At 35.1% G+C, this 24,121-nt stretch overlaps 1 protein-coding gene across 3 annotated transcripts in view; it reads left to right on the top strand.

Annotated features, from left to right (window-relative positions):
* The window catches only part of ZMYM2 (zinc finger MYM-type containing 2), a 93,100-nt gene that overhangs the window by 15,447 nt on the left and 53,532 nt on the right, over nt 1-24,121 (top strand). For 2 of the 3 annotated variants that reach the window (XM_069080695.1, XM_069080697.1), the window contains exons 3-6: nt 8,471-9,324; nt 14,182-14,467; nt 17,068-17,233; nt 18,245-18,457. In XM_069080695.1, coding sequence (XP_068936796.1) covers nt 8,481-9,324; nt 14,182-14,467; nt 17,068-17,233; nt 18,245-18,457 — 1,509 coding nt within the window. In that variant the 5' untranslated portion in view covers nt 8,471-8,480. The remainder of the gene's footprint in view (nt 1-8,470; nt 9,325-14,181; nt 14,468-17,067; nt 17,234-18,244; nt 18,458-24,121) is intronic. The other variant, XM_069080696.1, reaches the window with a different exon arrangement.

Here is a 24,121-nt window from a genome sequence, read left to right on the forward strand (position 1 = left end):
TCTTTTCCCTAAATGAAAATCTAGTCTTCTCTCCTATTCAGTTTTGGTCCCATTTAATTGCTCAGTTGAAGTATCTCTCTAGGTTTTACATAAACTGACAGACCAGCTTTATGGATTGTAATATTTTAGTCTGAATAACAAGACCTTCATCTATTTAATTTTTCCTGTGTGGATAGGGCACAGTGTATATATGGTTCTGCGTGTTTGATACATTCAGCAAAATGTCATCTACAATCAGCAAAATCTGGAAGACCTCTGTTTATAGGGAATACCTGTCTAGTAGGGTCTCTGTACTGGATGTCCTGAATGATAGTGGCAAACATCTTTGGCAAGGATATGGCTCTTTGTATTACTAGCTTGATACTGATAATCAGAATATTGTTGAGTTAATGTTATTAATCTTTGCTGGAATCTTGTAAGATTTTTGCCATATGTGATTAGTATCTTGTTAGAGAGGAACCTTTAAAAGGTGGCATTTTGCTTTAATCCCAGAAAGAAATGCTTTTTTTATGGTTGCTGATTAAAGAGCTATTTTACATTTCCCAGTATAAGATGTCTGCTAAGCTATTAACTTGCCTGTTTACCACCATTCTCATGCTTTCATCAACGATGTCCTTGAAATATGTGTAGAATATACTCAAAGGGATTTTGTAGACATAGGAAAGTGTTAGTTGCATTTTTTTGAGGGTCAATAATTAAGGTCAATGTTTTTTTCCCAAACAGTTTAGTAATTTCTTATCTTTAATAGCTTAAAAATTGTTATCAGAATTGTTACTTTTATATGGACTAATTTTCTGTGGTTGATCTTCCTTTTTAACACATTGAGGATTGGGCATTGATGACTACCATGGCCATGTACAGTGGTTTAGCTATCATTGATTAGAAAATAAGCTTGTTACAGAAATGTTGATATTTCCTCTTTGCCCTTGTTTTCATCCTTGGAGTTATATATATTCTTCAACATGCTTGGCATACTCTCTCTTAATTTGTCCTTTTACCAAGCTTTCTTCTGTGAGCTTACTTTTTCTCTTACTCTTTTTGCTGTTTTATGAGGTGGTGCTATTTAAAATCTTTATCCTTCTAATGTTTTAAGATCTCCCTCCCTCCCTTCCTTCCTTTTTTTCATTGGTTGTTTTATCTCATTGGCAAAGAGGTGTTTGTTGGCTGAATTTTTTAGTCATTACAAAGGTTGCTTCTAAACTTAATTTTGCGTGTTATAACCATTTCCCAGTTTTCTGTATCAATAGTTATTTAAATAGGTTGGGTACCATAATTACTTAAAAAATTTTTTTTATTGCTATATTTGTTTTTTTATCATCTTTGTTTACTACATCTTTGTTTTCTCCTCTATGCCCATTCATGCCATATATATAACAAAGGATACAAAGGGGAAAATATTTTCAGCAAAATTAAACATGTCAGTATCCAGTGTTCTCATATGTATCATTCCTTCTGTAAAGAAGGGAAGGAGACACCATCTCATTCATATTTTTTCTTGGAGAGGGGTAGTTTGGACACGATAATTTTGGCAGCATTCAGTTTTGATTGTTTTGTCCATTTACGTTGCTGTCCTTGTGTATTTACTATCATTCTCTTAACTTTCCTGTTTCTATCCACCTCCTCCCCACCCCTACTCCCCACACCAAAGCTATGAAAGGTGATATACATTAACTACTCTTTTTCCTTCTTAAAAGAGATAAATAAGGGGCGCCTGGGTGGTGCAGTGAATAGAGCACCTGCCCTGGAGTCAGTAGGACCTCAGACACTTGACACACGTAGTAGCTGTGTGACTTTGGACAAGTCACTTAACCCCAATTGCCCTCCAAAAAGCAAAAAAAAAAAAAAGGTAAAGAAGAAAATAAAAACTTGAGGGTATTCAGTGCCTTATGGCTGGGTGATACCAAAATAATGAAAATTACAACACTACAAAATTAATTTCTACATTTTAGTGCTAAGCTAACAGAATAATTCTTTATATAGCTAGACAAAATTCTAACACTTTTGAGAAACAAAAGGTGTAGAATAGGGGTGGGTAACATGTGGCAACCCTGTAGGTCTTCAAGTGCTGCCCTTTGACTGAATCCACACTTCACTGAACAAATCACAGGTTCCACATCCCTGATCATCAGGGGAATTAATGAAAATATTTGCAATGAAGAGCACTTTAGACCCTCATAATTATCAAAGCTGTTTGGTAATTTAACTATTTAGAAAAAAAAGATCAGTTGGACCAGACTAGAGAAAGAAGAATTAGGTACAATTTAACTCAATCCAGTATTAAGTAAATGAGAAAATCTAAATTAGATAGGAAAAAAGTATTTGATAAGAATTACTAGAAAAATTGTTAAGCAGTCTGGCAGAATTAAGTTCTGACCACTGCCTTCATATAGTGTGTAGTACAATTAGCATGCATTTACTGGACTAGTTTTGACAATTAAAAAGTGAAATTCATTGAATTTTAGTGATCCAAAAGGAATAAAATCTATTTAGTTCTATTGGGGGGGACTTTGTTGTTGTTATGTTGTTTTAATCACGTCCAACTTTTTATGACCCCATTTGAGGTTTTCTTGGCAAAGATACTGGAGTGGTCTTCTCCAACTCCTTTTACAGATGAGGAAACTGAGGCAAAGAGGGTTAAGTCACTTGCCCAGGGTCGAACAACTAGTTAGTGTCTGAGGCCAGATTTGAACTCGGGGAGATGAGTCCTCTTGACTCCATGCCCCCTACTAGATCCACTGTGCTACCCGCCTACCTCTAGACTTCCTTAATAGGAAATTATGTGTTTGAAGAAAGTGGTATTTCTAAAAGCAGGAAATATATTCCTCATTTTCTTTTTTAAAAATTAATTTTTCTCCAGAACTTGACAAATAAAATGTGCATTTCCATAAAATGTAGAAAAGTAAAATAGAGGTTTGAATCTAAAATTGTGAATCTCTTAACATACTTGCTTTTCTTTTAAAATACAGGATAAATTCAGTTTATAACTTTGAGAACTGCTGTGCTTGTCTTTGATCCTCTTAGGGTTTCTGTTTTATTTGCATTTTCAAAACATGATTCATTGTCCTTTATTTTTCTTTTTGGCTACGCAATTGTGAAGGTCAAAATGATGAATGTATAAGTATATGTATATGTCTGTCTGTACAAATCTGCATATGTATGTGTATGCACATATCTGATGGGATTTGATAAGTTTGCTAAGAGAGAATATAGAGGGAAAAGAGAATGTGGCAGAACTTTGTACACCCAAAGTATATCTATACACAGGGCAGGATAGAATGTGAATGTTGAGAAAGCAAAGGAGACTGAGAAGGATTAATTTGACAGAACTAGGACAGCAGAAAAGAACCCATAAAAGAGAGAAAATGTCCAAGAAAGGAAGGTAATCTACAGTGTCAAAATGCAGTAGGTAAGTTGAGAATGGGTTAGAACTGAGAAAGGACCATTACACTTGGAGATTAAGAGATCACTTCTTAACTTTGTAGAGGTAGTTACAGTTGATTGATGAGGTAAAAAGCCAGATTGAAAAGGATTGTGGTAGTGAGTGAGAGGAGAGGAAGTGGAGGCAGCTTTTTTAAGGAATTTGATTGGGAATAGAGAAGAGATAGAGGAAGCTAACTTGAGGGAATGATAGGGTTTAATGGAGTCTTCATTTTTTTATAATGGATGGAGGAGACTTGAGCATATTTGAAAGAAACAGTAGGAAGAGGTTGAAGACTTGGGAAGGTTAGACTATTGATGATAGCAGTCTACTGGCAAAGATGAGGGGAGGGGTTGCATCAAGTACACATTTTTCAAATTGGTCATAATACAGAATGGGGGAAAAGAAACTAGGGGAAAAGAATAGAGTGTGGGAGATGATTCCAAGGGGTTTTGAGGTGAAGAAAGAATGAGCTCACTGACTAGATGTTTCATTGATTAGTTTCTGTCCAACTCTTTGTAACCCCATTTTGGATATTCTTGGCACAGATACTGGAATGGTTTTCCATTTTTTTCTCAAGTTCATTTTACAAATCAGGAAGGACACACAGAGTTAAGTGACTTGCTCAGGTTAACACAGCTAGTAAGTGTCTGAGGCCAAATTTGAACTCGGCTCTTCCTGATTCCAGGCCCGGCATTCTATCCACTTTTGCATGGACATTGAATGGCTAAGCCATCTGTAGAGGACAAAGACAAAGGGCCTTAGCTGAGGGGGGGTTGGGAGGGTGGAGGGAAGAGAATTAAGGGGATTCAGGAGGGAAGAGAAGGTTTTAAAGTGGAGAGTGAGGTATGGAATCAATTACAGAGGAATAAAAGGATTGCTTTGCTGTAGTGTGAGTGCCCCATTGAAGTTTGGTTACCTGATTTGTAATGAACCCACTCAGCATACTTATAGCGAATAGGAGGAGTCACAACTGAGGTTTGGTAAGAGGAATGGAGATAAAATAAGGGGTCGAGAGATTGAAGAGCAGAGGACAATGTAGAATTGAAATGGTTTAACTATTGGAAAATTGGAGAGATAGGAAAGTGAAGTCAGATGATTACTGTCCTGAGAAAGTACTAAGTGGTTGGATGGATGTCTCCATGAGTTGGAAGGACAGGTGTGTAGGAGGAAAGAGTGGAACACAGAGATCAGTGGAATGATGGAAACTTATGTTTAGATAGAAGAATGTCAGTTTCTAATTAGGGAATTGCAACATTTGTGAGTAATGACCAGATGCAATGAGGCAGAGTGAAAGTAAAGGCCACAGAACTTAAAAAAGGTTAAAGAAATAGGAAAATAGAGAATTTAATGGAATATCTACATGGATGTTAAAAACTCTTAGTTGTAAGGGCAGGGCACAAGTTGGGGAGCAGAGAATGATGGTGAACCCAGTGCTGAGGTGGGGAAAAGAGAATGAACTGAGGAGCTCGGTATATTCTCAACTACCAAAGTTTTAATTGAGCGGAAAAATGTTAATTGGATGGACTCCAAAGGAGGAAAGTTTACAGAGTGAATAAGGTAAAGGGAGAATCTGGAAGTGATGGTGGGGAGCAAGGAATATTCTGGGTATTGAGATGCTAACTTCCTGATAGTTTTTAATATCTCTTATCTTATATATCTCTTGTCTCCCAAAAAACAGGAAGCAAAAACCCAACCCAGACAGTTGATGACTCTCCATTATTTGCAGACTAATGGCCAAAATTCTTAGATTCGCATTTCATGGCCTTTATAGCCTTCTTCCAAACCTTAACTTTTCAGTTTGACTGCCCTCTTCTCTTTTATAAGAACTGTATCCTCAAACCGAGTCAGACTACTTACTCCAAAGGACCTAGTGTTTCCCCTCCTCTGTGCCTGGAAAGCGTTCACCCATTTAAGATAACCATCTGGCCACAAGCATATACTACCGTGTTTCCCCGATAATAAGACACTGTCTTGTTATAATTTTTTTTTGGACAGAAAAACACCAGAGGGCTTATTTTCAGGGGAGGACTTATTTTAATGAACATTGACAGCAATTTTAATAAACAGGTAAATGTGAACAAAAAAATGTACCTTTATTCAATAAGTAAATCACTGGGGAAGAACAGGATGACGTGCTCACTGCTGCAGCTCTGATTGGATGCAGCTGGGAGCGCGGCGTGTGTTTCACGGGGGGGGGGACAGTGCATACAGAGGGTAATAGTGCAGGGGATCACCTTCACTACAGTAGCAATCTCAATAGGGCTTATTTTCGGAGGAGGGCTTATTTTAGAGGAATCTTACACAGTAAGGGGAGGGCTTATTTTCAGGATAGGTCTTATTATCGGGGAAACACGGTAAGTTTCTACTTTATACCAGGTAATGTGCTCAGTGTTGGCAATACAAAGACAAAAAATGACAGCCTAAATAAGAATACTCAGAATAAAATATAATCTCTCGTATACCTTTCTATTTCTGACTTAACCATCTCTCAGTATTTTTGTCTTCTGAATTTTCAGTTTGTTGTGTTGAAAACAACTCATTTACTAGATTGTGAGTTCCTTGTAAATTATTCCTACTTCAGCTGCTCCTTTGAAAGATGAAAAGTGACAGTTACAAAAGAATAGTTTTGTAACCCTTACCACCATCAGTTTTAAATCCTGCTTCTTAAAAATAGATTTTTTATTGATGTTTTTGGTTCTTCTTGGACTTAGATTACCTTCTGTACCCTCTGTCTTTTGTACCCTATCTCTCCCAGAGAGCCACCCATTATGACAGAATTTTTTACAAAAAGGGGGAAAAAAATTCAGCAAATTCATCCGTATGTGGAAAAAAATCTGACGTTACATTCTATGTTCTAAATCCACCACCACAGATGAGTTAGGTTGGGGAAGAAGGGATATGGTATGTTTGTGGCTTCTTACGTCTTTTCTTTGGCATTCAAGCTTGATTATTGTAATTTAAAAATATTCATTTCCTAAAAAAAACAACAAACCATTTTGTTTGATACATTTTCTTACTACATTAAGGAGCAAAATATATAACCCTTTTCCCAAAGTGATTGGGCAACTTGATAACAAATGAAGAAGGTTATTTAGCATTAGAAAACCAGGTCATTCTCAGCCATCCTGTCAGGTACTCTGACGGGTCTTCCTCCCCATCTGGGAGCTGTTTTCTTCTCAGCACATCCTGTTAGCTGATTGACCATCATTGACAACAACACATATCTACTCTTATCAGCTAAGGTACACTTTTGCTAAATTAATTTCAACTAAAACTTTTGCATGCATGGAATTGAAAAATGATTATTGTGATCTAGTAAACTTATCCAGCCATGTATTTTTTCTGTTTGGATTTATTTTAGGAATTATCTTATCTAGCACTGCCAACCATTAACACCCAGCATTGGGTTTTTGTTTAAAAAATTTTCCCAATGGGGTATATGATCAGAAAAGTTTGGAGACTGTTTGTATATAGTAGTCATTCTCATTGAATGGTTTGTGAATCCCTTGTAGGTTCTTGAATGATGATTCAAGGGGTTTAGGTGCATATATACATACACACACATATATTGTTTTTAGTGCCACCATAAGGAGTTAATAAGTGTCCAACAATGTTTCAGATGTTTTTCCTCTGTGTTGATTTTTATGTGTGCATGTTTGAAGCATTATTGAAGTAAATTTTAATTTGAATCTTTTGCGGGCAAAAGTTATCATCGCAGGTATTGTAAGTACTTGATAAATATAAAAGAATATTAGGAGTAGCATATTAAATTAGCTCCAGGGAATCACAACACATGTTGTTATTGATTTTGAAAGTGGTTTATGAGAAGATAGCTAATTCTCCTCGGAAGGACCTTGGCTTACATCCTGTCCCTGCTCCGAAGTGACTGGAACCCTGGGGAAGTTGTACTCTCTAAGTCCCAAGTTATTTTCTAACGTTCCAGAATAGTTGGTTATTTTCATTCATAGATTACCCACTTTCTTTCCTATACCAGTGAAATCAGAGGCCCAGGTTTTTCACTGTTCTAGGAAGTTTAATATTTTAAAATGTCTCTTAATAATATTAAGTTTATGTGTACGTTGAGCACTATAAGTCACATAATTTATGTGCATTCTTGGGAGAAAAAAAGGACTTAAAATTTTAAGTAATTCTTTTTTACACAAATGCAATTATGTTGTTATACCAGGTTATTTAATGGAAAAATTAATCTTAAAAATAACCACTTTTTGTTACTTGTTTTTGACTTCGTAAAATGAATTTATCTTGATAAACTTTTGCCAAGTCTCTTATTCTAATTATACTAATAATGAATTGATTGCCTTCATAGTAAAGGGGGTCTGTTTATGTCTTTTGGAATCATTGGTTTTTAATAACACAGGAACTATTTTAATTATATATTAAGTCTGTAAGTTAAAGGTTCATTTAATATATGAATGAGTATTTTGAATTTGAAGATGGGAAATACAAATTCACATGGCTAAAAATTGATACTCAGGGTAAGGTAAAGTACTGGAGAGAGCAGAAAATGTAGTTGAAAAGTGTTTGCAGTACCACAGAAGCTGGTGGTTTAGTGTCATATGTACAGGTCATCTCATCTTCCTGACTTTTAAGTAAAAGTAATTGTATCTCTTGATTCTAGATAGTTTCTCTTCTTCTTAGCTATTTTCCATTTCTGAGACTTAAAAAACAAAAATAAGCCTCTGTTTTCCTTTTATTTCCATTATCTGGCAAATGTTCTGTCTTATGTTTTCAGAAATACATTTCACTCTCTTGGTTCTTAGAACAATCAGCCATGATTATATTTTATGGGTGCATGGATATTATTACTTAGTTTGTATTGAGAAGTGAGCAGGTAAATTTTACATAGAGGACCCCAAGATAATACTATAGGGAATTTGTGTGAAATATTGTACTGTAACTTCTACTTCTAACCAAATTTAAGAAAAAAAATCAGTTTAATTCTCAGTATTTGTTACTTTAGTTTAAAACAAATTGTGGCATTTTACTGAAATATACTATCTTTTTCTCGTTCTTCATTCTTCCCAACAGTTCGTCTGGAATGGACACAAGTTCAGTGGGAGGATTAGAATTGACGGAACAGACTCCTGTTTTATTAGGGACTACAGCCATGGCAACTAGTCTCACAAATGTAGGAAATTCATTTGGAGGTCCAACTAATTCTTTAGTTTCTAGATCTAATAAGTTTCAGAACACATCAGTAGAAGATGATGATGATGTTGTTTTTATTGAACCTATACAACCTCCACCAACTGCTGCCCCAGTGGTATCTGATCAAAGAAACCTCACATTTCCATCATCAAAAAATGAAGAGCAACAAGGAAATGATTCTAAACTTTCTTCCTCAAAAGATTTGGCTTCTCAAAAGGGAAGTATAAGTGAGACAATTATCATTGATGATGAAGAGGACATTGAAACAAATCAAGGGCAAGAGAAAAATTCTTCCAGTTTTATTGAACGGAGACTTCCTGAGACTAAAAACAGAACCAATGATTTGGATTTCTCAGCTTCCAGTTTTTCAAGAAGTAAGGTAAATGCAGGAATGGGTAATAGCGGTATCACCACAGAACCAGACTCTGAAATTCAGATTGCTAATGTTACTACATTAGAAACAGGTGTAAGCTCAGTGAATGATGGCCAATTAGAAAATACTGATGGGCGTGATATGAACTTAATGATTACACATGTAACATCACTGCAGAATACCAACTTGGGAGATGTCTCTAACGGACTGCAGTCAAGTAATTTTGGTGTTAATATACAAACATACACCCCATCTTTAACTTCACAGACCAAGACTGGAGTAGGACCTTTTAATCCTGGTAGAATGAATGTGGCAGGAGACGTTTTTCAGAATGGAGAATCTGCAACTCATCATAATCCTGGTAAGTGTTAATGGCATGCATTTGTAGTTTCTTATCTATAGTTATGCTATCTGGCTTTCTTCTCTCTTAGTTTTGTAGATTCTTTACTTTTAGATTAATGTTGTTTTTGCATTTGCCAAAATTAGTGCTTTTTCTTTCTTTTTAGAGTATGAAACAGATTTGGCCTTTTCAGTGACTTATTCTTAAAATTCAGGTTTAGTAATACTAGTTATTCTTCAAAGGTTTTATCAACTGTGTATGTCAAAAAACATATGTATGTCTAAAGTATTTCACTTTAGAAATCATAGATTGTACTCAGATTCTGTTTCCATGTCCAAATAAAACTGTTTGGATTAGAAACCTTGAAGGAAAAAGTACTTATTTTTGCCTATTGTATTTATATATTTGGTTCCTTTTTTTTCTTTTATTAGTAGACTTTACTAGTAGACTGAAATTTTAGTTTCTTTTTAATGTTTTATTGTTACTGCTTTTTGAAAGAAAGCAAATAATTTTTTTGAAAGTTTGCTTCCAAATCAAACAGCTCCAAGTTTATATCGGAGGAAAATAGGAGAAGAAAACTAATGATCACCTCTTCTAGATTTTAGGAGTAAGAGAAGAAAGAGTAGTAACTAAGTCAGGGTTGATACTTTTTAGGTATCTTTGATAGTTTTTTAATGAATGATTATAGTGAAGATTATTAGTGTGGATAAAAATTTTTAAGATGATTGATTAGTATTTTACTAATTTTGTCTTCCTTTGTTTGCATCTTAATCTGACCAAAGGCAACATTAAACTACTTCTACTAAGGAAGAGTTTAAAGGAAGTACTTAGAATGGAACTTTGTGTTAACTAAGAGATGGACTGCCCTGCTCTGATCATTGAATATAAATCAGATAAATAAAATGGAATTGAAATAAGAGAAATTACATAAGTTGAGTTGTGAAGTCTGAGTTAAGAATTTGAATAATTCCTGCATTCTTAAACTATTGGATATATTCATGTTAATGTTAGGACAGAATTTTTCCTCATATTAAATATGTCACACATCTGTCCCCTCATTAATATAGATAATTGAGGGGAAAAAGTGGTATTCTAAAAAACTTGTTCCATGTGAGTCTTGGTATGGGAAAATGATTTCATGTTTGATATTTCACTAACCAAATTCAGGTACTTTAAAGTTGTTATATCGTTTCTGCTGTAAAAAAGGAAACAACTTAAAATATTCTTTATTAAACAGGAGAAGAAATTTTTACTGGCAGCTCAGTTGTTTACGAATTGTGCCTTTTTTGAGGTGTGGGTCTTAATTGCTTTATAGTCACACCGAGTAATTATTGTTATACATAAAACTCAGTTTTCTTTTTCCCATTTGGTCAGTTGATCATGTACCATAACAACCAATTTAGCTCTGCTTTCTGATGAAATAAAAAGGAAAGTGCAGACTTAACAAATTTTTCTTTTTATGTTGCTTACATTTCCTATTATTTCCCTTTCCCCTTTCCAGAGGCCCTGACTTATATAGGAGAATAAAAAGGAGGATAAAAAAGTTCCTCAAAAGTGACAAATTCTGGGGTGGCCAGGTGGCGCAGTCAGTAAGAGCGCTGGCCCCGGCGTCGGGAGACCAGGGATCGGTTCTGGCCTCAGATACTTGGGACCTACACAAAAATAACTGGCCGTGTAACCTTGAGCAAGTTACTTAACCCCAATTGTTTTTTTTAAAAAAAGTGATTAATACATTAGCCAAGTCTGTGTTGTATTCCTTTCCCATACTTCCCTTTCAAGGAACAGAGGGAAATACGTTCTGATGTTTCTTTTCTAAGCCACACTTACTCATTATAATTTCACAGTATTCAGTTTTGACTCACTTGTTCTTTCCCTTTATATTATTGTAGCATTGTACGTTTTCTTGGTTCTGTAAACTTTTGCATCATATCATAAAATAAATGACTGTTGAATAAAGCATGAAAATACATTTTTGAAAACTGCTTCTTATAAAAATAATATCCTATTAATGATAGAATTGCAGAAAACAACCAAATTTTCAAGTAAAGTAAAGGAGGTAATATGAAGCTGGATTTATTTATTTCTCTTATAGGATTCATATAGAATCAGCTTCCCTTGCAGGAAGACAAGGGTGCAAGCATTTCCTCTGTCACAAGTTAGATGTGTGACCCTGGACTTTCAGTACTCTAAGCAGTCCTTTAAGAACAGATATTGCAGAGAAGTGCTAACCTATGTTGGCAGAGGGGCATTCTTATTTGAAAATTTAGTATTTTGATGAAATCACAGGCAGGCAACCATCCTTAAAATAATCTTTTTTAGTTTAAATAGCAGGAAAATCTATTTGTTTTAAGATTTCACCAAAAATTAAGTTTGGTTTTATGAGTTTGTTAGATTATGTGTTATTAACTTTTTAAAATGTTGAGTTTAAAAATGAAATAATATTGTTGGTACCTTCAGGTAATCACTTCTGTAGTGATTGCATGATATTTGCCATGAACCTTTTTTGGGTGCTATAATGCAAAGGTTCTCTGAAATGTTACTGTTGAAGAAAGTTTTAAGAAGTTCATTTCAGATGTCAAGGTATGTTAACATAGGCAGCACTCAAGTAATATATTGAAGTTTTTATGTCTCTAATTGTCTGTCCTATGGTATACAAAGAAAGAACATACTATGTCCTATTCACTTATGCATAGAAGATAGTTTATGGCATCCTAGGTTTTAGGATAAGACCTTGAGGACCTTTCCCTTACCTTACAGATAGTATTAAAACTAAGCTATATATTACTCTGTCTCTCATTGCTACTCCTTTCTCCAGAAATGAGAAAGACTATGACTAAAGAACCTTCTCTAGAAAGCTGTTGCATGTATAAGATTCTGATTTTTTAAGTCAGTAACATTGCTGTATAGCAGAATGAATAACTGGACTCAGCCTGGAGATCTGAGTATAATCCTATTTCTCCCCCCCCCCCCCCTTTTTTTTTGAGGGCAGTTGGGGTTAAGTGACTTGCCCAAGGGCACACAGCTAGTTTTGTGTTGAGTGTCTGAGGCCAGATTTGAACTCAGGTCTTCCTGACTCCAGGGCCAGTGCTCTATTCACTGTGCCATTTAGCTGCCCCGAATAATCTTATTTCTAATGCTTGATAAGATATTTTTGTGATATTTAGTGTGTTATTTAACTTTCTGGCTCAGTTTCCTCAGCTATAAGCTGAAGGACTTTTACTTAATGATATTCAAGGCCCCTTCCAGTTCTAATCCTGAGTCTGTAAATTTAAGATTTGTTTAATCACTTAACTTTTTTAGAGTATAGAATATTCTTTTGGTCTGGATAATTCTGAGCTCAATTACTTAATATATAGGGTATATTCAGAGAATGAGCTGCTGAATTTAGTTGAAAACAATAAATACTTTTGTTCAGTGTCTGGTATTATAATTATTTCTGTGAATTACTATAAATAGACTTTATAAGAAAAGCAAATTCCTTAGGGATTTTAAATCTTTGTAGCATATTAAATTAATTCTAAAATTATCTGAAAAGCTCAACCACCCTTCCTTCCCCATAAAACTATGACAGCACTTTTAATAGCTTTTTGTTGTTGCATAAAAAATTATTTTGGTGATAATGGGAAGAATTTCATTTTAATCCTAGATTATGTGCTGTTTTTACCTTACAGATAGTGTTTATAATTTTTGTTCCTGAAGTGCCAGTAAAAAATTTGTTAGTTGTTGACAAGTCAGCTTTCTTAGGTCCTTGGACTTCCAGAATGTCCCAGAACTCTGTTACCTACCTTTTCTTTTCCCCTGTCCTACTTGGAATCTTCCCTTTCTCCCCTATCCCTCAACCTTGTGCGTGTGATGTGCATGCATGCACATGGCATGTAAAATAAAGCAACTTTTGAGCACCCATCAGTGATACAACCAAGAAGATGAAAAGGTTGCATATAAGAAGTTGTGATTAGTCAGTTTGCCTTCTAGAAAGGAGTCTCCTTGTTGACTGATGGTAACTGTAGAAAGACAGCTCTTTTAAAAAAAATCTGCCAAAACCCAAACTTAGATGTAGTGGAGAAGCTATTGGTGAGAGAAGTGTTAACACCAAATATGCAGAAGAAAAGAAGGAACACAATAGTATAGACTGCAGAAACGTTGACTGGCAGACAGGTCATTGATGTATTGGCAGTAACAGTAGCCATGGACCTTAAATTTAAAGAGGGATAGAGGGAGTAAGCTGCTAGAAAGTCTTAACATTGGGGAGAGCTAATGAGTGAGGCAAAAGATAGAACAATTCTACACTTTAGGGGGAGCCAAGGCAGGAAGGACACCCACTGATAACTTAGCACTGTAGTCACAGTGTTCATGTTAAAAGTACTCTATTATAGTTAAAATGTTTTTTGGTTTGAACAGTAGGGGGAACATTTATTGACACTAGTATGGTCACAAAGTCATTTAATAAAATGTTTCATGTTAAATACTTTGGTGATAGCACAGAATAACTTTAAAAGTCAGGAAAGTGTATTAAGATTTTAATGGGGAAAACTCCCACAAGGTCTTTCTAGGCCCTCATTTCCTAAATTGTAACATAAGGAGTTTGGATTAGATGATTTCTGAGATCCCTTTCAGTTCTAATTTCTTATTATCTAGTTGTAGTGTGAATCCTCAATTAAATATCGAAATCTTAATTACTCAAAAAAAGCGGATTGCAGATATATCTTTATTAACATGCATGTTCCCAGTTTAAACCATTCAGAAAAGAGTAAATTTATGAACAATTTTCTTCCTCACCTACATCTTGTAATTTGGTGAGAGCTTACATATATTTTTATAGTATTAAAATTTGATTGAAAATTATTTTAGTTTTTCTTATATGTGTATTATGTCTTTAAGATTCCTGGATCTCCCAGTCAGCTTCATTTCCTCGAAATCAGAAGCAACCTGGGGTGGATTCTTTGTCACCAGTGGCCTCACTTCCTAAGCAGATTTTCCAGCCTCCTTCACAACAACAACCTACTAAACCAGTTAAAGTTACTTGTGCAAACTGCAAAAAACCTTTGCAGAAGGGACAAACTGCCTATCAGCGAAAAGGATCTGCTCACCTGTTTTGTTCTACTTCTTGTCTTTCCTCATTCTCACACAAGCCTGCTCCAAAGAAACTCTGCGTCATGTGCAAAAAGTAAGGGATATCTTTAACTTTATTTTTTAGTGAACATATAGGTGAGTAGGACATGGGTTTTTTTGGGGGGGAAAATATACTATATTAGAGAAATGAAGTGCTCTATTGTACATATGTGTCTATTGCTGGCCAGTTTCTGCCTTCTCAATCAAGTCTTTTTTAAAAATTAAAAAAAAAATTTTTTTTGTTACATTTTAAGTTCCAAACTGTCTTCCTTCTTCCTTTGTTACCCTGCAACTAAAGAAGACTTTTATTTGACCCAGAGAGATTGATAGATAAAACTATACATACTTCTGTTTATTAATTGTTTCTCTGGAGGTGGATAGCATTTTTCTTCATAGGTCTTTTTTAGTTGATTTGAATATTTGTAATACTCAAAATAGCTCAGTTCAGTTATTCTTTGAACAGTATGTTCTTTTGATTCTATTCATTTCACTCTTAATTTATGCAAGTCATTACATGTTTTTCTAAAGTCAATCTTTTGATCAGTTTTTTTTTTTTTGCTTTTTGGAGGGCAATTGGGGTTAAGTGACTTGCCCAAAGTCACATGGCTAGTAAGTATGTCAAGTGTCTGAGGCTGGATTTGAACTAGGTCCTCCTGACTCCAGGGGTGGTGTCTATTCACTGCACCACCTAGCCGCCCGTTAATCATTTTTTACAGCACAGTAATATTCCATCACAGTCATATACCATAACTTGTTTAGCCATTCTCTCCCCAGTTTGCAGTTCTTTGTTCCCACAAAAAGAGCTGCTGTAAATAGATTTTAGAACATAGAGGTTATATTTCTTTCTTCCTGATCACCTTGGTAAACAGACCTAATAATGATATTACTGGGTCAGAGGGTATACACAGTTTTATTTACACTCTATAATTGTTGTATCATGATGTTCACAGTTCCATTAATAGTATATTAGTGTCCCAATTTTTCTGCATCCCCTCTGACATATCCGTAAAATTTTTCCCCTAATTTTCTGCTTTCCTTCTAATCTTGGTTACGTTGGTTTTATTTGTACAAAACCTTTTTTATTTAATGTAATAAAAATTATCCATTTTTATTTCTCACAGTACACTCTATTGTTTCCTAAAGTGTTGCACAGAGTGACATTTGGAAAGTTATGGTCAGAGGGGCTTCTGGGAAGTTTGGTGATTTAAAGCTGCTTTAGACAGAGAGGTCTTTGGCATTTGTATGATGGTATGGGTATTCCTTTTATGATAATTGAAGGTTTCTGTGTGTTTAGTTGAGTGAAGTGGATTCTTAATGGCAAATGAAATTTTATAGCTTTCTAGGATACACATTTTTATGAACTTGACAAAATTTTGGTCCTGGTAGATTTTAAAAACCAGATTAGAGGAATGTGCTTGTATTTTATTTATTTTAAAACATTGAATAAGCCATAATAAATACAACTTCAGTTTTATTTTGAGAACCATTTGCCTTAAATGATCAATTTCTATTCCTATAAATTTTCTTCTTAGTCAGGATCTATCTTGCCCTGCCATTTTAACTCATTTAGAAGTTAAATGTGCCTTATATAGAAGAGAGTACTGTCCATTTCTAGATAAGTAGAGTTATTTTTAGCCCTGCATAAGTTACAAGACATTTAATTGCTGATTTCTTTAAGGATGTATTGATTAATAAATTGTATTAGGAAAGGGATGTGATATAGTAGAAAGAACATGGAATCTATTGTTGGAAAATCTGGTTACAAAATCTGCTGGTTACTATCTTTGCGACCTTAGGCAGGCCAGCTAACCTGGAGGCTCAATTTCCTCACCTGTAAAATGAGGGAGGTTGGACTCAAAAGTTCCCTCCTGGCTATAAATCTTAGAAGTCACAGCAGCTTTTGGTTTTACCATAATATGAAAGTTGGCGCAGTATATAGAGTGGCAGGCTTGGAGTCAGGAAAATTTGAGTTCAAATTTTATTTCTGTTGCTTAATATCTGTAATGTCCCAGGATAAGTGACTTAATTTCTGTTTGCCTCAGTATCCTCACCTCTGTAAAATGGGAATAATAGTAGCACCTACCTCCCAAGGTTATTGTGAGGGTTAAATGAAATAATTATTGTGAAGCATTTAGAATAGTGCCTGACACATAGTAAGCTTTATTAAAATGTTTGCTATTATTATTTCTAACTTAAATACTATAATTTTGTATTATTTTGTACATACAATTGAGGTCAAACTTTAAAATGAATGCTTTTTTAAAAAATATAATCGTATATAATTTTCTGATTCTGACTAGTGGTGTATCAATTTGTATATGCTTTCTGGAATTTTTGCAGACTTGAACATACATACTGGCTGTAATTTCTCGTACTGTTATCTTGAATCATACTGTCTTTCAGGACCAGATATTTTAGCCACTAATAGACATTGTGTTGACATATATTTGTAGTTGACCTAGTCTCTTAGTACTGTAAACATCTTAAAATTGTCTTTTGACTGCATCTTTATACATGGTTTCCTATTGGGATCCCCATCTGGTAGAGTTTGATTGATTTTTGTATGAATATATGTTTGAGGGTAGTAAGGATTTAATAATTTTAAAAAACAACACACTGTTATTAAAATATGATGTACACTTTTTTTCTTTTTAGAGATATAACAACAATGAAAGGTACCATTGTTGCCCAAGTGGATTCAAGTGAATCCTTCCAGGAATTCTGTAGTACTTCATGCTTATCACTCTATGAAGACAAACAGAATCCTTCAAAAGGACTTTTAAATAAATCAAGATGCACAATCTGTGGCAAACTAACAGAGGTTTGTATTCCGTATGTTTAAAATAGTTTTCAGGTTAAAAAAAATTTTTTTTTTTGAGGGCAGTTGGGGTTAAGTGACTTGTCCAAAGTCACACGTCTAGTGTGTCAAGTGTCTGAGGCTGGATTTGAACTCAGGTCCTCCTGACTCCAGGGCCAGTGCTCTAGTCACTGTGCCACCTAGCCGCTCCTAAATTTTTTTCTAAACTATATTTTTTACATCATTGTAATATGTTATGGACGTTTTTAAATTTGGTGAGCAAAATACTCTGCTAGTAGGGTCTGATGGAATAGTTGAAGATAGATTTGATCAGTACTGTGTAATTATCCACTTCACTGAAATGGGTAGTACGTTTTATTAGTTAAATATACAAATTTTACATTTTTTATTTGGGTAATTTCTGAGTAGGGGGTGTATTCATTAATATCTGTAGTCTTCCTCATAACTTCACACACTTCTCTTCCCCTCTCCCGATATGTAAGGGTAAATTGAGAAAATTTTGACAGCGGGTGGGGTAGAGGAAGATTAAGTAATGATCTTGCTCAGAATTCAAGTAGAAGGGCTTTATCAAGCATTTAAATAAAGATGTTTTCATTTCTTAAAAATGTATGGTACGTGGTCATTCTTCTTGTTCCTAGTTTAGTGTTTGTTTTTTAAAAAAAATATCTTTAAAATATTTATTTTTAAACTTCTTGGTCCATTCCTCTTACTAGAGAGGATCATCAAAGCTAGCTGGTTGTCTATCAGTTCTCTGTTTCTATTTGTGAGAGTGGAAGTCAAATAGTGTGATTATAGGCATGTTAACTTTTATTTGGGGAGTACGGGGGACTCAATTCCCTTATTTCTAGAATGGAGAGGTTCAGTTAAATTAAAAAATTCTTTTCTAGGTCTAAACTCCTTTGACTGACTTTCAGCATGTGTTCTACAGCGGAGTCACAGATCTTCTGTCACATGATGATAACTAGTTTTCTTCTCTAAGTATCGCTTTAATGCAGTTTTGCATTTTTCTTACAGATTCGCCATGAAGTAAGCTTTAAAAACATGACTCATAAGCTCTGTAGTGACCACTGCTTTAATAGATATAGAATGGCAAATGGCTTAATAATGAATTGCTGTGAACAGTGTGGCGAGTACTTGCCTAGCAAAGGTGCTGGAAACAATATACTTATCATCGATGGACAGCAGAAAAGATTTTGCTGCCAAAGTTGTGTCAGTGAATACAAACAGGTAATTATTCTAATAAAAATAATTTTTATTTGAAAAATGTGTTATGATATGAAGTGACATACCTTTTATCTCTGTTCATCAGGCTTATCTTGGAAATACCATTTGAAGACCCTATTTTAAAATTAGTGTTATTTTCATTATGCCACCTAGTAGAGATGTTAGGTGACTATCCAAAGTGAGTCCTCAGTGTTTAGGTTTTTAAAAACATTTTCCTATTAAAAACAGTTATGCTTAACAGAACTGAAAGATGCATATTTAGAGATCACAAATATCAGCTTTAGGAGGACTCTCAGTGGTTGTTCTTCAACAAGAATTGTCTCCATAATACACTCAACTGGACATCTAGTCTTTGCTTAAAGACTTCCAGTGACCTTGCAAGAAGAAGAATAACCCTTGCCTCCAATTTCTGAGTGAAGACAAAAGTCAAATATTAGGTTTTGGAAAGTATAAAAACCTGATTTCAGCTTAGTATTTTAACTGCAATTATTGTAGGCAGGCATCCATGGAAGAAGACATTCTTTACTATTTTCATTTTTTTTTATTTGGTTGGAAGTCTCTTACTTCATGAAGGATTTGTAGATGAAGTTGCTTTTTAGGAATAGCCTTAAAGACCCTTATAGCCTAATAAAGATAAATTAAACAACAATTTAATTGAGAATAGTAAACTAAATGGCTACAGAGTTCTAGGTTATTTCAGAGAAGTATCTTTAAGGGTAATATTTGAGCTGTTACTGAGATGGTTTTTACTAAAGAAAAAATAATTTATCAATTCCTTATTATGTGCTTTTGCCTTTTTTTTTTCCCCTTTTGGAGGGCAGTTGGGGTTAAGTAACTTGCCCAAGGTTACACAGCTAGTTTTTTTGTGTTAAGTGTCTGAGGTTGGATTTGAACTCAGGTCCTCCTGACCCTGGGGCCGGCGCTTTTACTCACTGCACCACCTAGCTACCTCATTGTGCTTTTCCTTTTCTGTAGTCCTCCATAACAGATCATCAAATGATCTATTGGGATAGTTTATGATAAAATAAGTATGCATTTATAAAATTAAATTATAATTATATAAAGCCAAGTTAAATTAGTATAATTTTTTCAAGAATGAAGAGTTCCGTATAATACTGTAATTTTTTAATTTATAAGATGAAAGTTAAAAAGCAGGAAAGTTGAAATGACTTTTAGATGGAAGTTGTGGTTTAGAAATAATAAACAAAAATCAATACCAATTTCCCATCTACACCATTTCTTTAATTAGCTTTAAGTAAAGAAAGGCTCATGTATAAGTTCATATGCTTTCACTGTTGATAATTGAGACAAGTATAACACAGTTGAAATAAATAAGAGATTTAACACTAAGCCATACCCTTTCTGACCTAAGTGTAGAGGATTTCTTGTTTTTAGTAGCTTTTAGTAGTATGAAATGACATAGCATCTTAGAAATGTTTTTTTCCCTTATATGTATACATTTCTTATTTCTGTACATCCTTGTACTTACCTAGGTTGTCTTTTCTTGTTTCCCATCCTACCAGTTGTTAGTGGATTCTGCCTGTACAAATGTGTATTTAGGGACTTTTCTTTTTGTCACTCACTTCCTCAGCAGACATTTCTAGTAGTGGAAAATTTCTGGGCCAGAGCATATGGGTATATTCATATCATTCCAAATTTTTTTTTCCAAAATGTTTGAGACAATTCATAGCTCCTCCCGTAATGCTTTAGTGTTCCTGTCTTTCCCTGACTAATTGCCATCTATTGTCTTTGTCAGTTTGCTGAGTGTGAGAGAAAAGCTCACAAACCTCATGTCCTACTCAATATTTACAAACAGTTCTGTCCTGCCTGCCACATTTCCCAACCAATTCACCCCTCTTTTGTAACTTCTTATTTCAGGTTGTGGATACTACCATCCTTGTACATGTAGGTCAACTTCCTCAGAATCATTTTAAACTTTTCCTCTGTTACCCCCCCGTCGGCCCCCCCCGCCCCCTACCAATTGCTAAATTTTGTGCATTCTATCTCCTTGATTCTGTTCCATCTCCTCTCTTTTCTCTAATTAGTTATCACCCCGTTCGGTCCCTTATTAATTCTTGTCTGCACTATTCTAGTGGCTTCCTATTGGGTCTACTTGATTCAGTTCTTTCCCTTTTTAATTTTCATCCTCCACAGTTGCCAGTGGGACATTTCAAACTAATATTCTTCTCTTGCTTAGTAAGCTTCAGTGTCTCCTTTGCCTCTAGGATAAAATGAAACTCTTTCATTTGGCATTTATAGCCCTTTATGATTTGGCTCCAACTTTTCTTTCCTATGTTATATATTGCTTCCATTCATGTACTCTGAAGTCCACCCAAAAATGCCTTTTTCGTCCCTCATTTCCTTCCTGCCCGTCTTTCTACCTCCCTTCCTTCCCCCACCCTTGGGCCTTAGCACAAATTGTCATTAAGTACCTGGAATATACTTAGTCTTTTTTTTTTATTTTTTTAAAGCAATCGGGGTTAAGTAACTTGCTCAAGCTTACAAGGCCAGTTATTTCTGGGTGTGGTGCTGAGTGTCTGAGCCCGGGATTCGATCTCCAGGTCGTCCCAACACTGGAGCCGGTGCTCTTACTCACTGAGCCACTTGGCCGCCCCTAAGCAATTGGGGTTAAGTAACTTGCTCAAGGTTACACGGCCAGGTGTTTCTGGGTGGGTGCTAAGCGTCTGAGCCCAGGATTCAATCTCCAGGTCTTCTCAACACTGGAGCCAGTGCTCTTACTTGCTGTGCTACCTGGCCGCCCGAATATACTTAGTCTTAACTAGAATTTAAGGAGGTAGAAGTTTTCTTCAAAACGCTGCTATAGTACCAGCTATACAAGCAAGACTTGTCATGATCCCAACAGTTATTTCCTCTTCCTAAAATTACCTTGTCTATACTTGCTTTTTCCCCATTACAAGGTAAAATCTTTGAGGGTAGTGCCAGGGTGTTTCATTTTTGTCTTTTTGTGCACAGAACTTGGCACCTAATAGGTGCTTAATAAATACAAGACTGTCCTGTCTTATGTAACAGATTCTATCTGTAGACCTGGGATTCAAATGTCACTCTGTGATTCTAAATCACATCTTTGCTACTGTTCTCCATACTTCTTTATTTTTTATTTTTATTTTTTTAAAGCAATCGGGGTTAAGTAACTTGCTCAATGTTACACGGCCAGTTATTTCTGGGTGTGGTGCTAAGTATCTGCGCCCAAATTTGATCTCCAGGTCATTCCAACACTGGAGCCGGTGCTCTTACTCGCTGAGCCACCTGGCCACCCCTCCATACTTCTTGATTATGTATTAAACTTAGGATGCTTCCAGACTCCAGAATTCTGGTTAGTCACTCAATTGGTAAGTTTTCTTAAGTATTTCAAAGTTCTTTGTTTTTGTATTTTTGTTAAGGTATTAATTGTTCTTTTGCTTATTTTTAGTTGCTATGACTGTAAATTCTGGTTTTGTGATGCCTAGGTTTATGACCAGTTATCCAGAGTGCATAATTGAAATTTTTGGTAATTCTAGGTTGTTGTTTTTGTTTAATATAAACAAAATGTTTTTACTGAACCATTTCTTTTTTGTTAAAGTGAAACGAGATCCACTAGGCAGTAACCTGAGGCATCTAGGTGGTTTAATGTGTCTATAGCATTGGGCCTGGAGTAAGGAAGACTTGAGTTCAAATCTGGCCTCAGACAACTAGCTGTGTGAACCTGGGCAAGTCACTTTTGCCTCAGTTTCTTCAATTGTAAAATGACAATAATAACACCACCTACCTTGAAGTGTTGCTGTAAGGACCAAATGAGATAAATATTTGGAAAATCCTTAGTATAGTTTCTGACACATAGGTGCTATATAAATGTTTATTCTTTTTCCTTCCCTTTGATTATATACTGTTGCAAGAGATTTACTTTGGGAGTCATGATGGGAAGGAATTCTGGGGATATCAGCGATTCTGGGTTTTAGAAACCATGTTTTAAATTGGTAATTTTAGGTAAAATGGTGAAACTAGATTGCTTCACCTCCATCATGTTTTTTCTCAAATGAATGAATAAAACCTGTATTAAACACACAGTATTTGCAAAACACTGGGTATACAAATAGGAAAAAAGAGATTCTTGCTTTCAAGGTCCTCACATTCTAGTGGAAGAGAATACTATTTGGAATGTTTCATCTACAAGTCAAATGAAAAAGTCCCATGGTCCTTATGATAAACAAAATAGATGACCATGCCTCTTTAATTAGTAGTTTCTACTGATAAAATTTGATCAGTTTCTGATGTTGAACCATTTGTGACAAACCTAAGGAGTTTGGATCAAGAAGTTTTTTTAGTAGGGGCAGCCAGGTGGCTCGGCGAGTAAGCACACCGGCTCCAGTGTCGGGAGGACCTGGATCAAATCTGGGCTCAGATACTCAGCACCACACCCAGAAATAACTGGCTGTGTAACCTTGAGCAAGTTACTTAACCCCGATTGCTTAAAAAAAAGTTTTTTAGTGATTGTTATTATGGATTATATAAGCAGGTAAAACTTATTTTATTTTTAAAATGTGAAAAGAAATTTAATGTTCTACTTTACAACTATGGTGTTAACTGTTTGTAATGCCAAAAGTCTACAATGTTACATATATACACACATTTTTTAATCTTGGGTGAAGAAAATGAAAGATTTAGATAGAATGTTAATTAGAATTAAAATGTAAAAATTTATTTTTAATTTATATCTTGGGTTTAGTTTTCCTCTTCAATATTACTATAATATGACTTAGCCGTGCAAAATGTCATTTTCATTATCTAAGCTTGGAAGGTATTCTAATGATAAATTCCAAAATGTCAGTATATATTCTAGGTCACACTTTGCTGCAGCTCATAGCATTTTCTAGTTAGATAGTTGAATGAAGTAAAGTTGTTAAGCCTAACATCTTTTGTAGCCTCAACAGAAAATTGTTTATTGTTTTTTCCTTGGTAAGTAGTTTTCTGTGCTTAGGGCTGTTGTTTAGGAATATTCTCCTCCTCTGCCATATCTGGAATGTTAATGACTTATGAGCTGTCTTTCAAGTCTGCTATCAGTGATTTGTGATGAAAAGCTGATTAGAGAAACTTAATCAGCTTTAAAGCAGGCTCTTGAAAAGCAGGATATTGGTGATGTTAGAATATAAGAGTGGATATATCACAAGGCTGTGTAAGAGAAGGACACTAGATTTTGAGTCAGCAGAAAACTGGGTTCAAACCCCACCATTGACACTCAGCAACGTGAGGTGTTATTTGCTCAGAGTGATAATTATTGGCAAAACTGGAAACACATACTGTCCTTGACTTAAAAGCCTGTATTGATTTGCCTGTGTTGTTAATTTATATTTTGTGTTGGGATGATACTAACTATGAAAACATCTATTTTCTCCATTCTGCCCTTTGTCCCCATACCCTTCACCCCTGCCCCACCCTGAATTGACAGTTGATCTATACAAATTATCCTCTTCTCATCTCTTCTTTGATTTTTGAATTATTTCAATATAATTAATTACTAATTTGTCACAAATTAAAACTGGCATCAGAAATGTCTTGTATCCAATCCTTCTATATTTTCCCCTTTCAGTATAGCAATATGTGCTCTTTGCTTTATGTTGCAGTAATTCTTTATTTTCCATGCTGCCAAGGTGAAACAATGTCCTAGATCAT

Source organism: Petaurus breviceps, unplaced genomic scaffold, assembly GCF_028583685.1.
Source record: "Petaurus breviceps papuanus isolate PSGF00001 unplaced genomic scaffold, PetGlider_PUasm1.0 91133, whole genome shotgun sequence".
Lineage (NCBI taxonomy): Eukaryota > Metazoa > Chordata > Mammalia > Diprotodontia > Petauridae > Petaurus > Petaurus breviceps.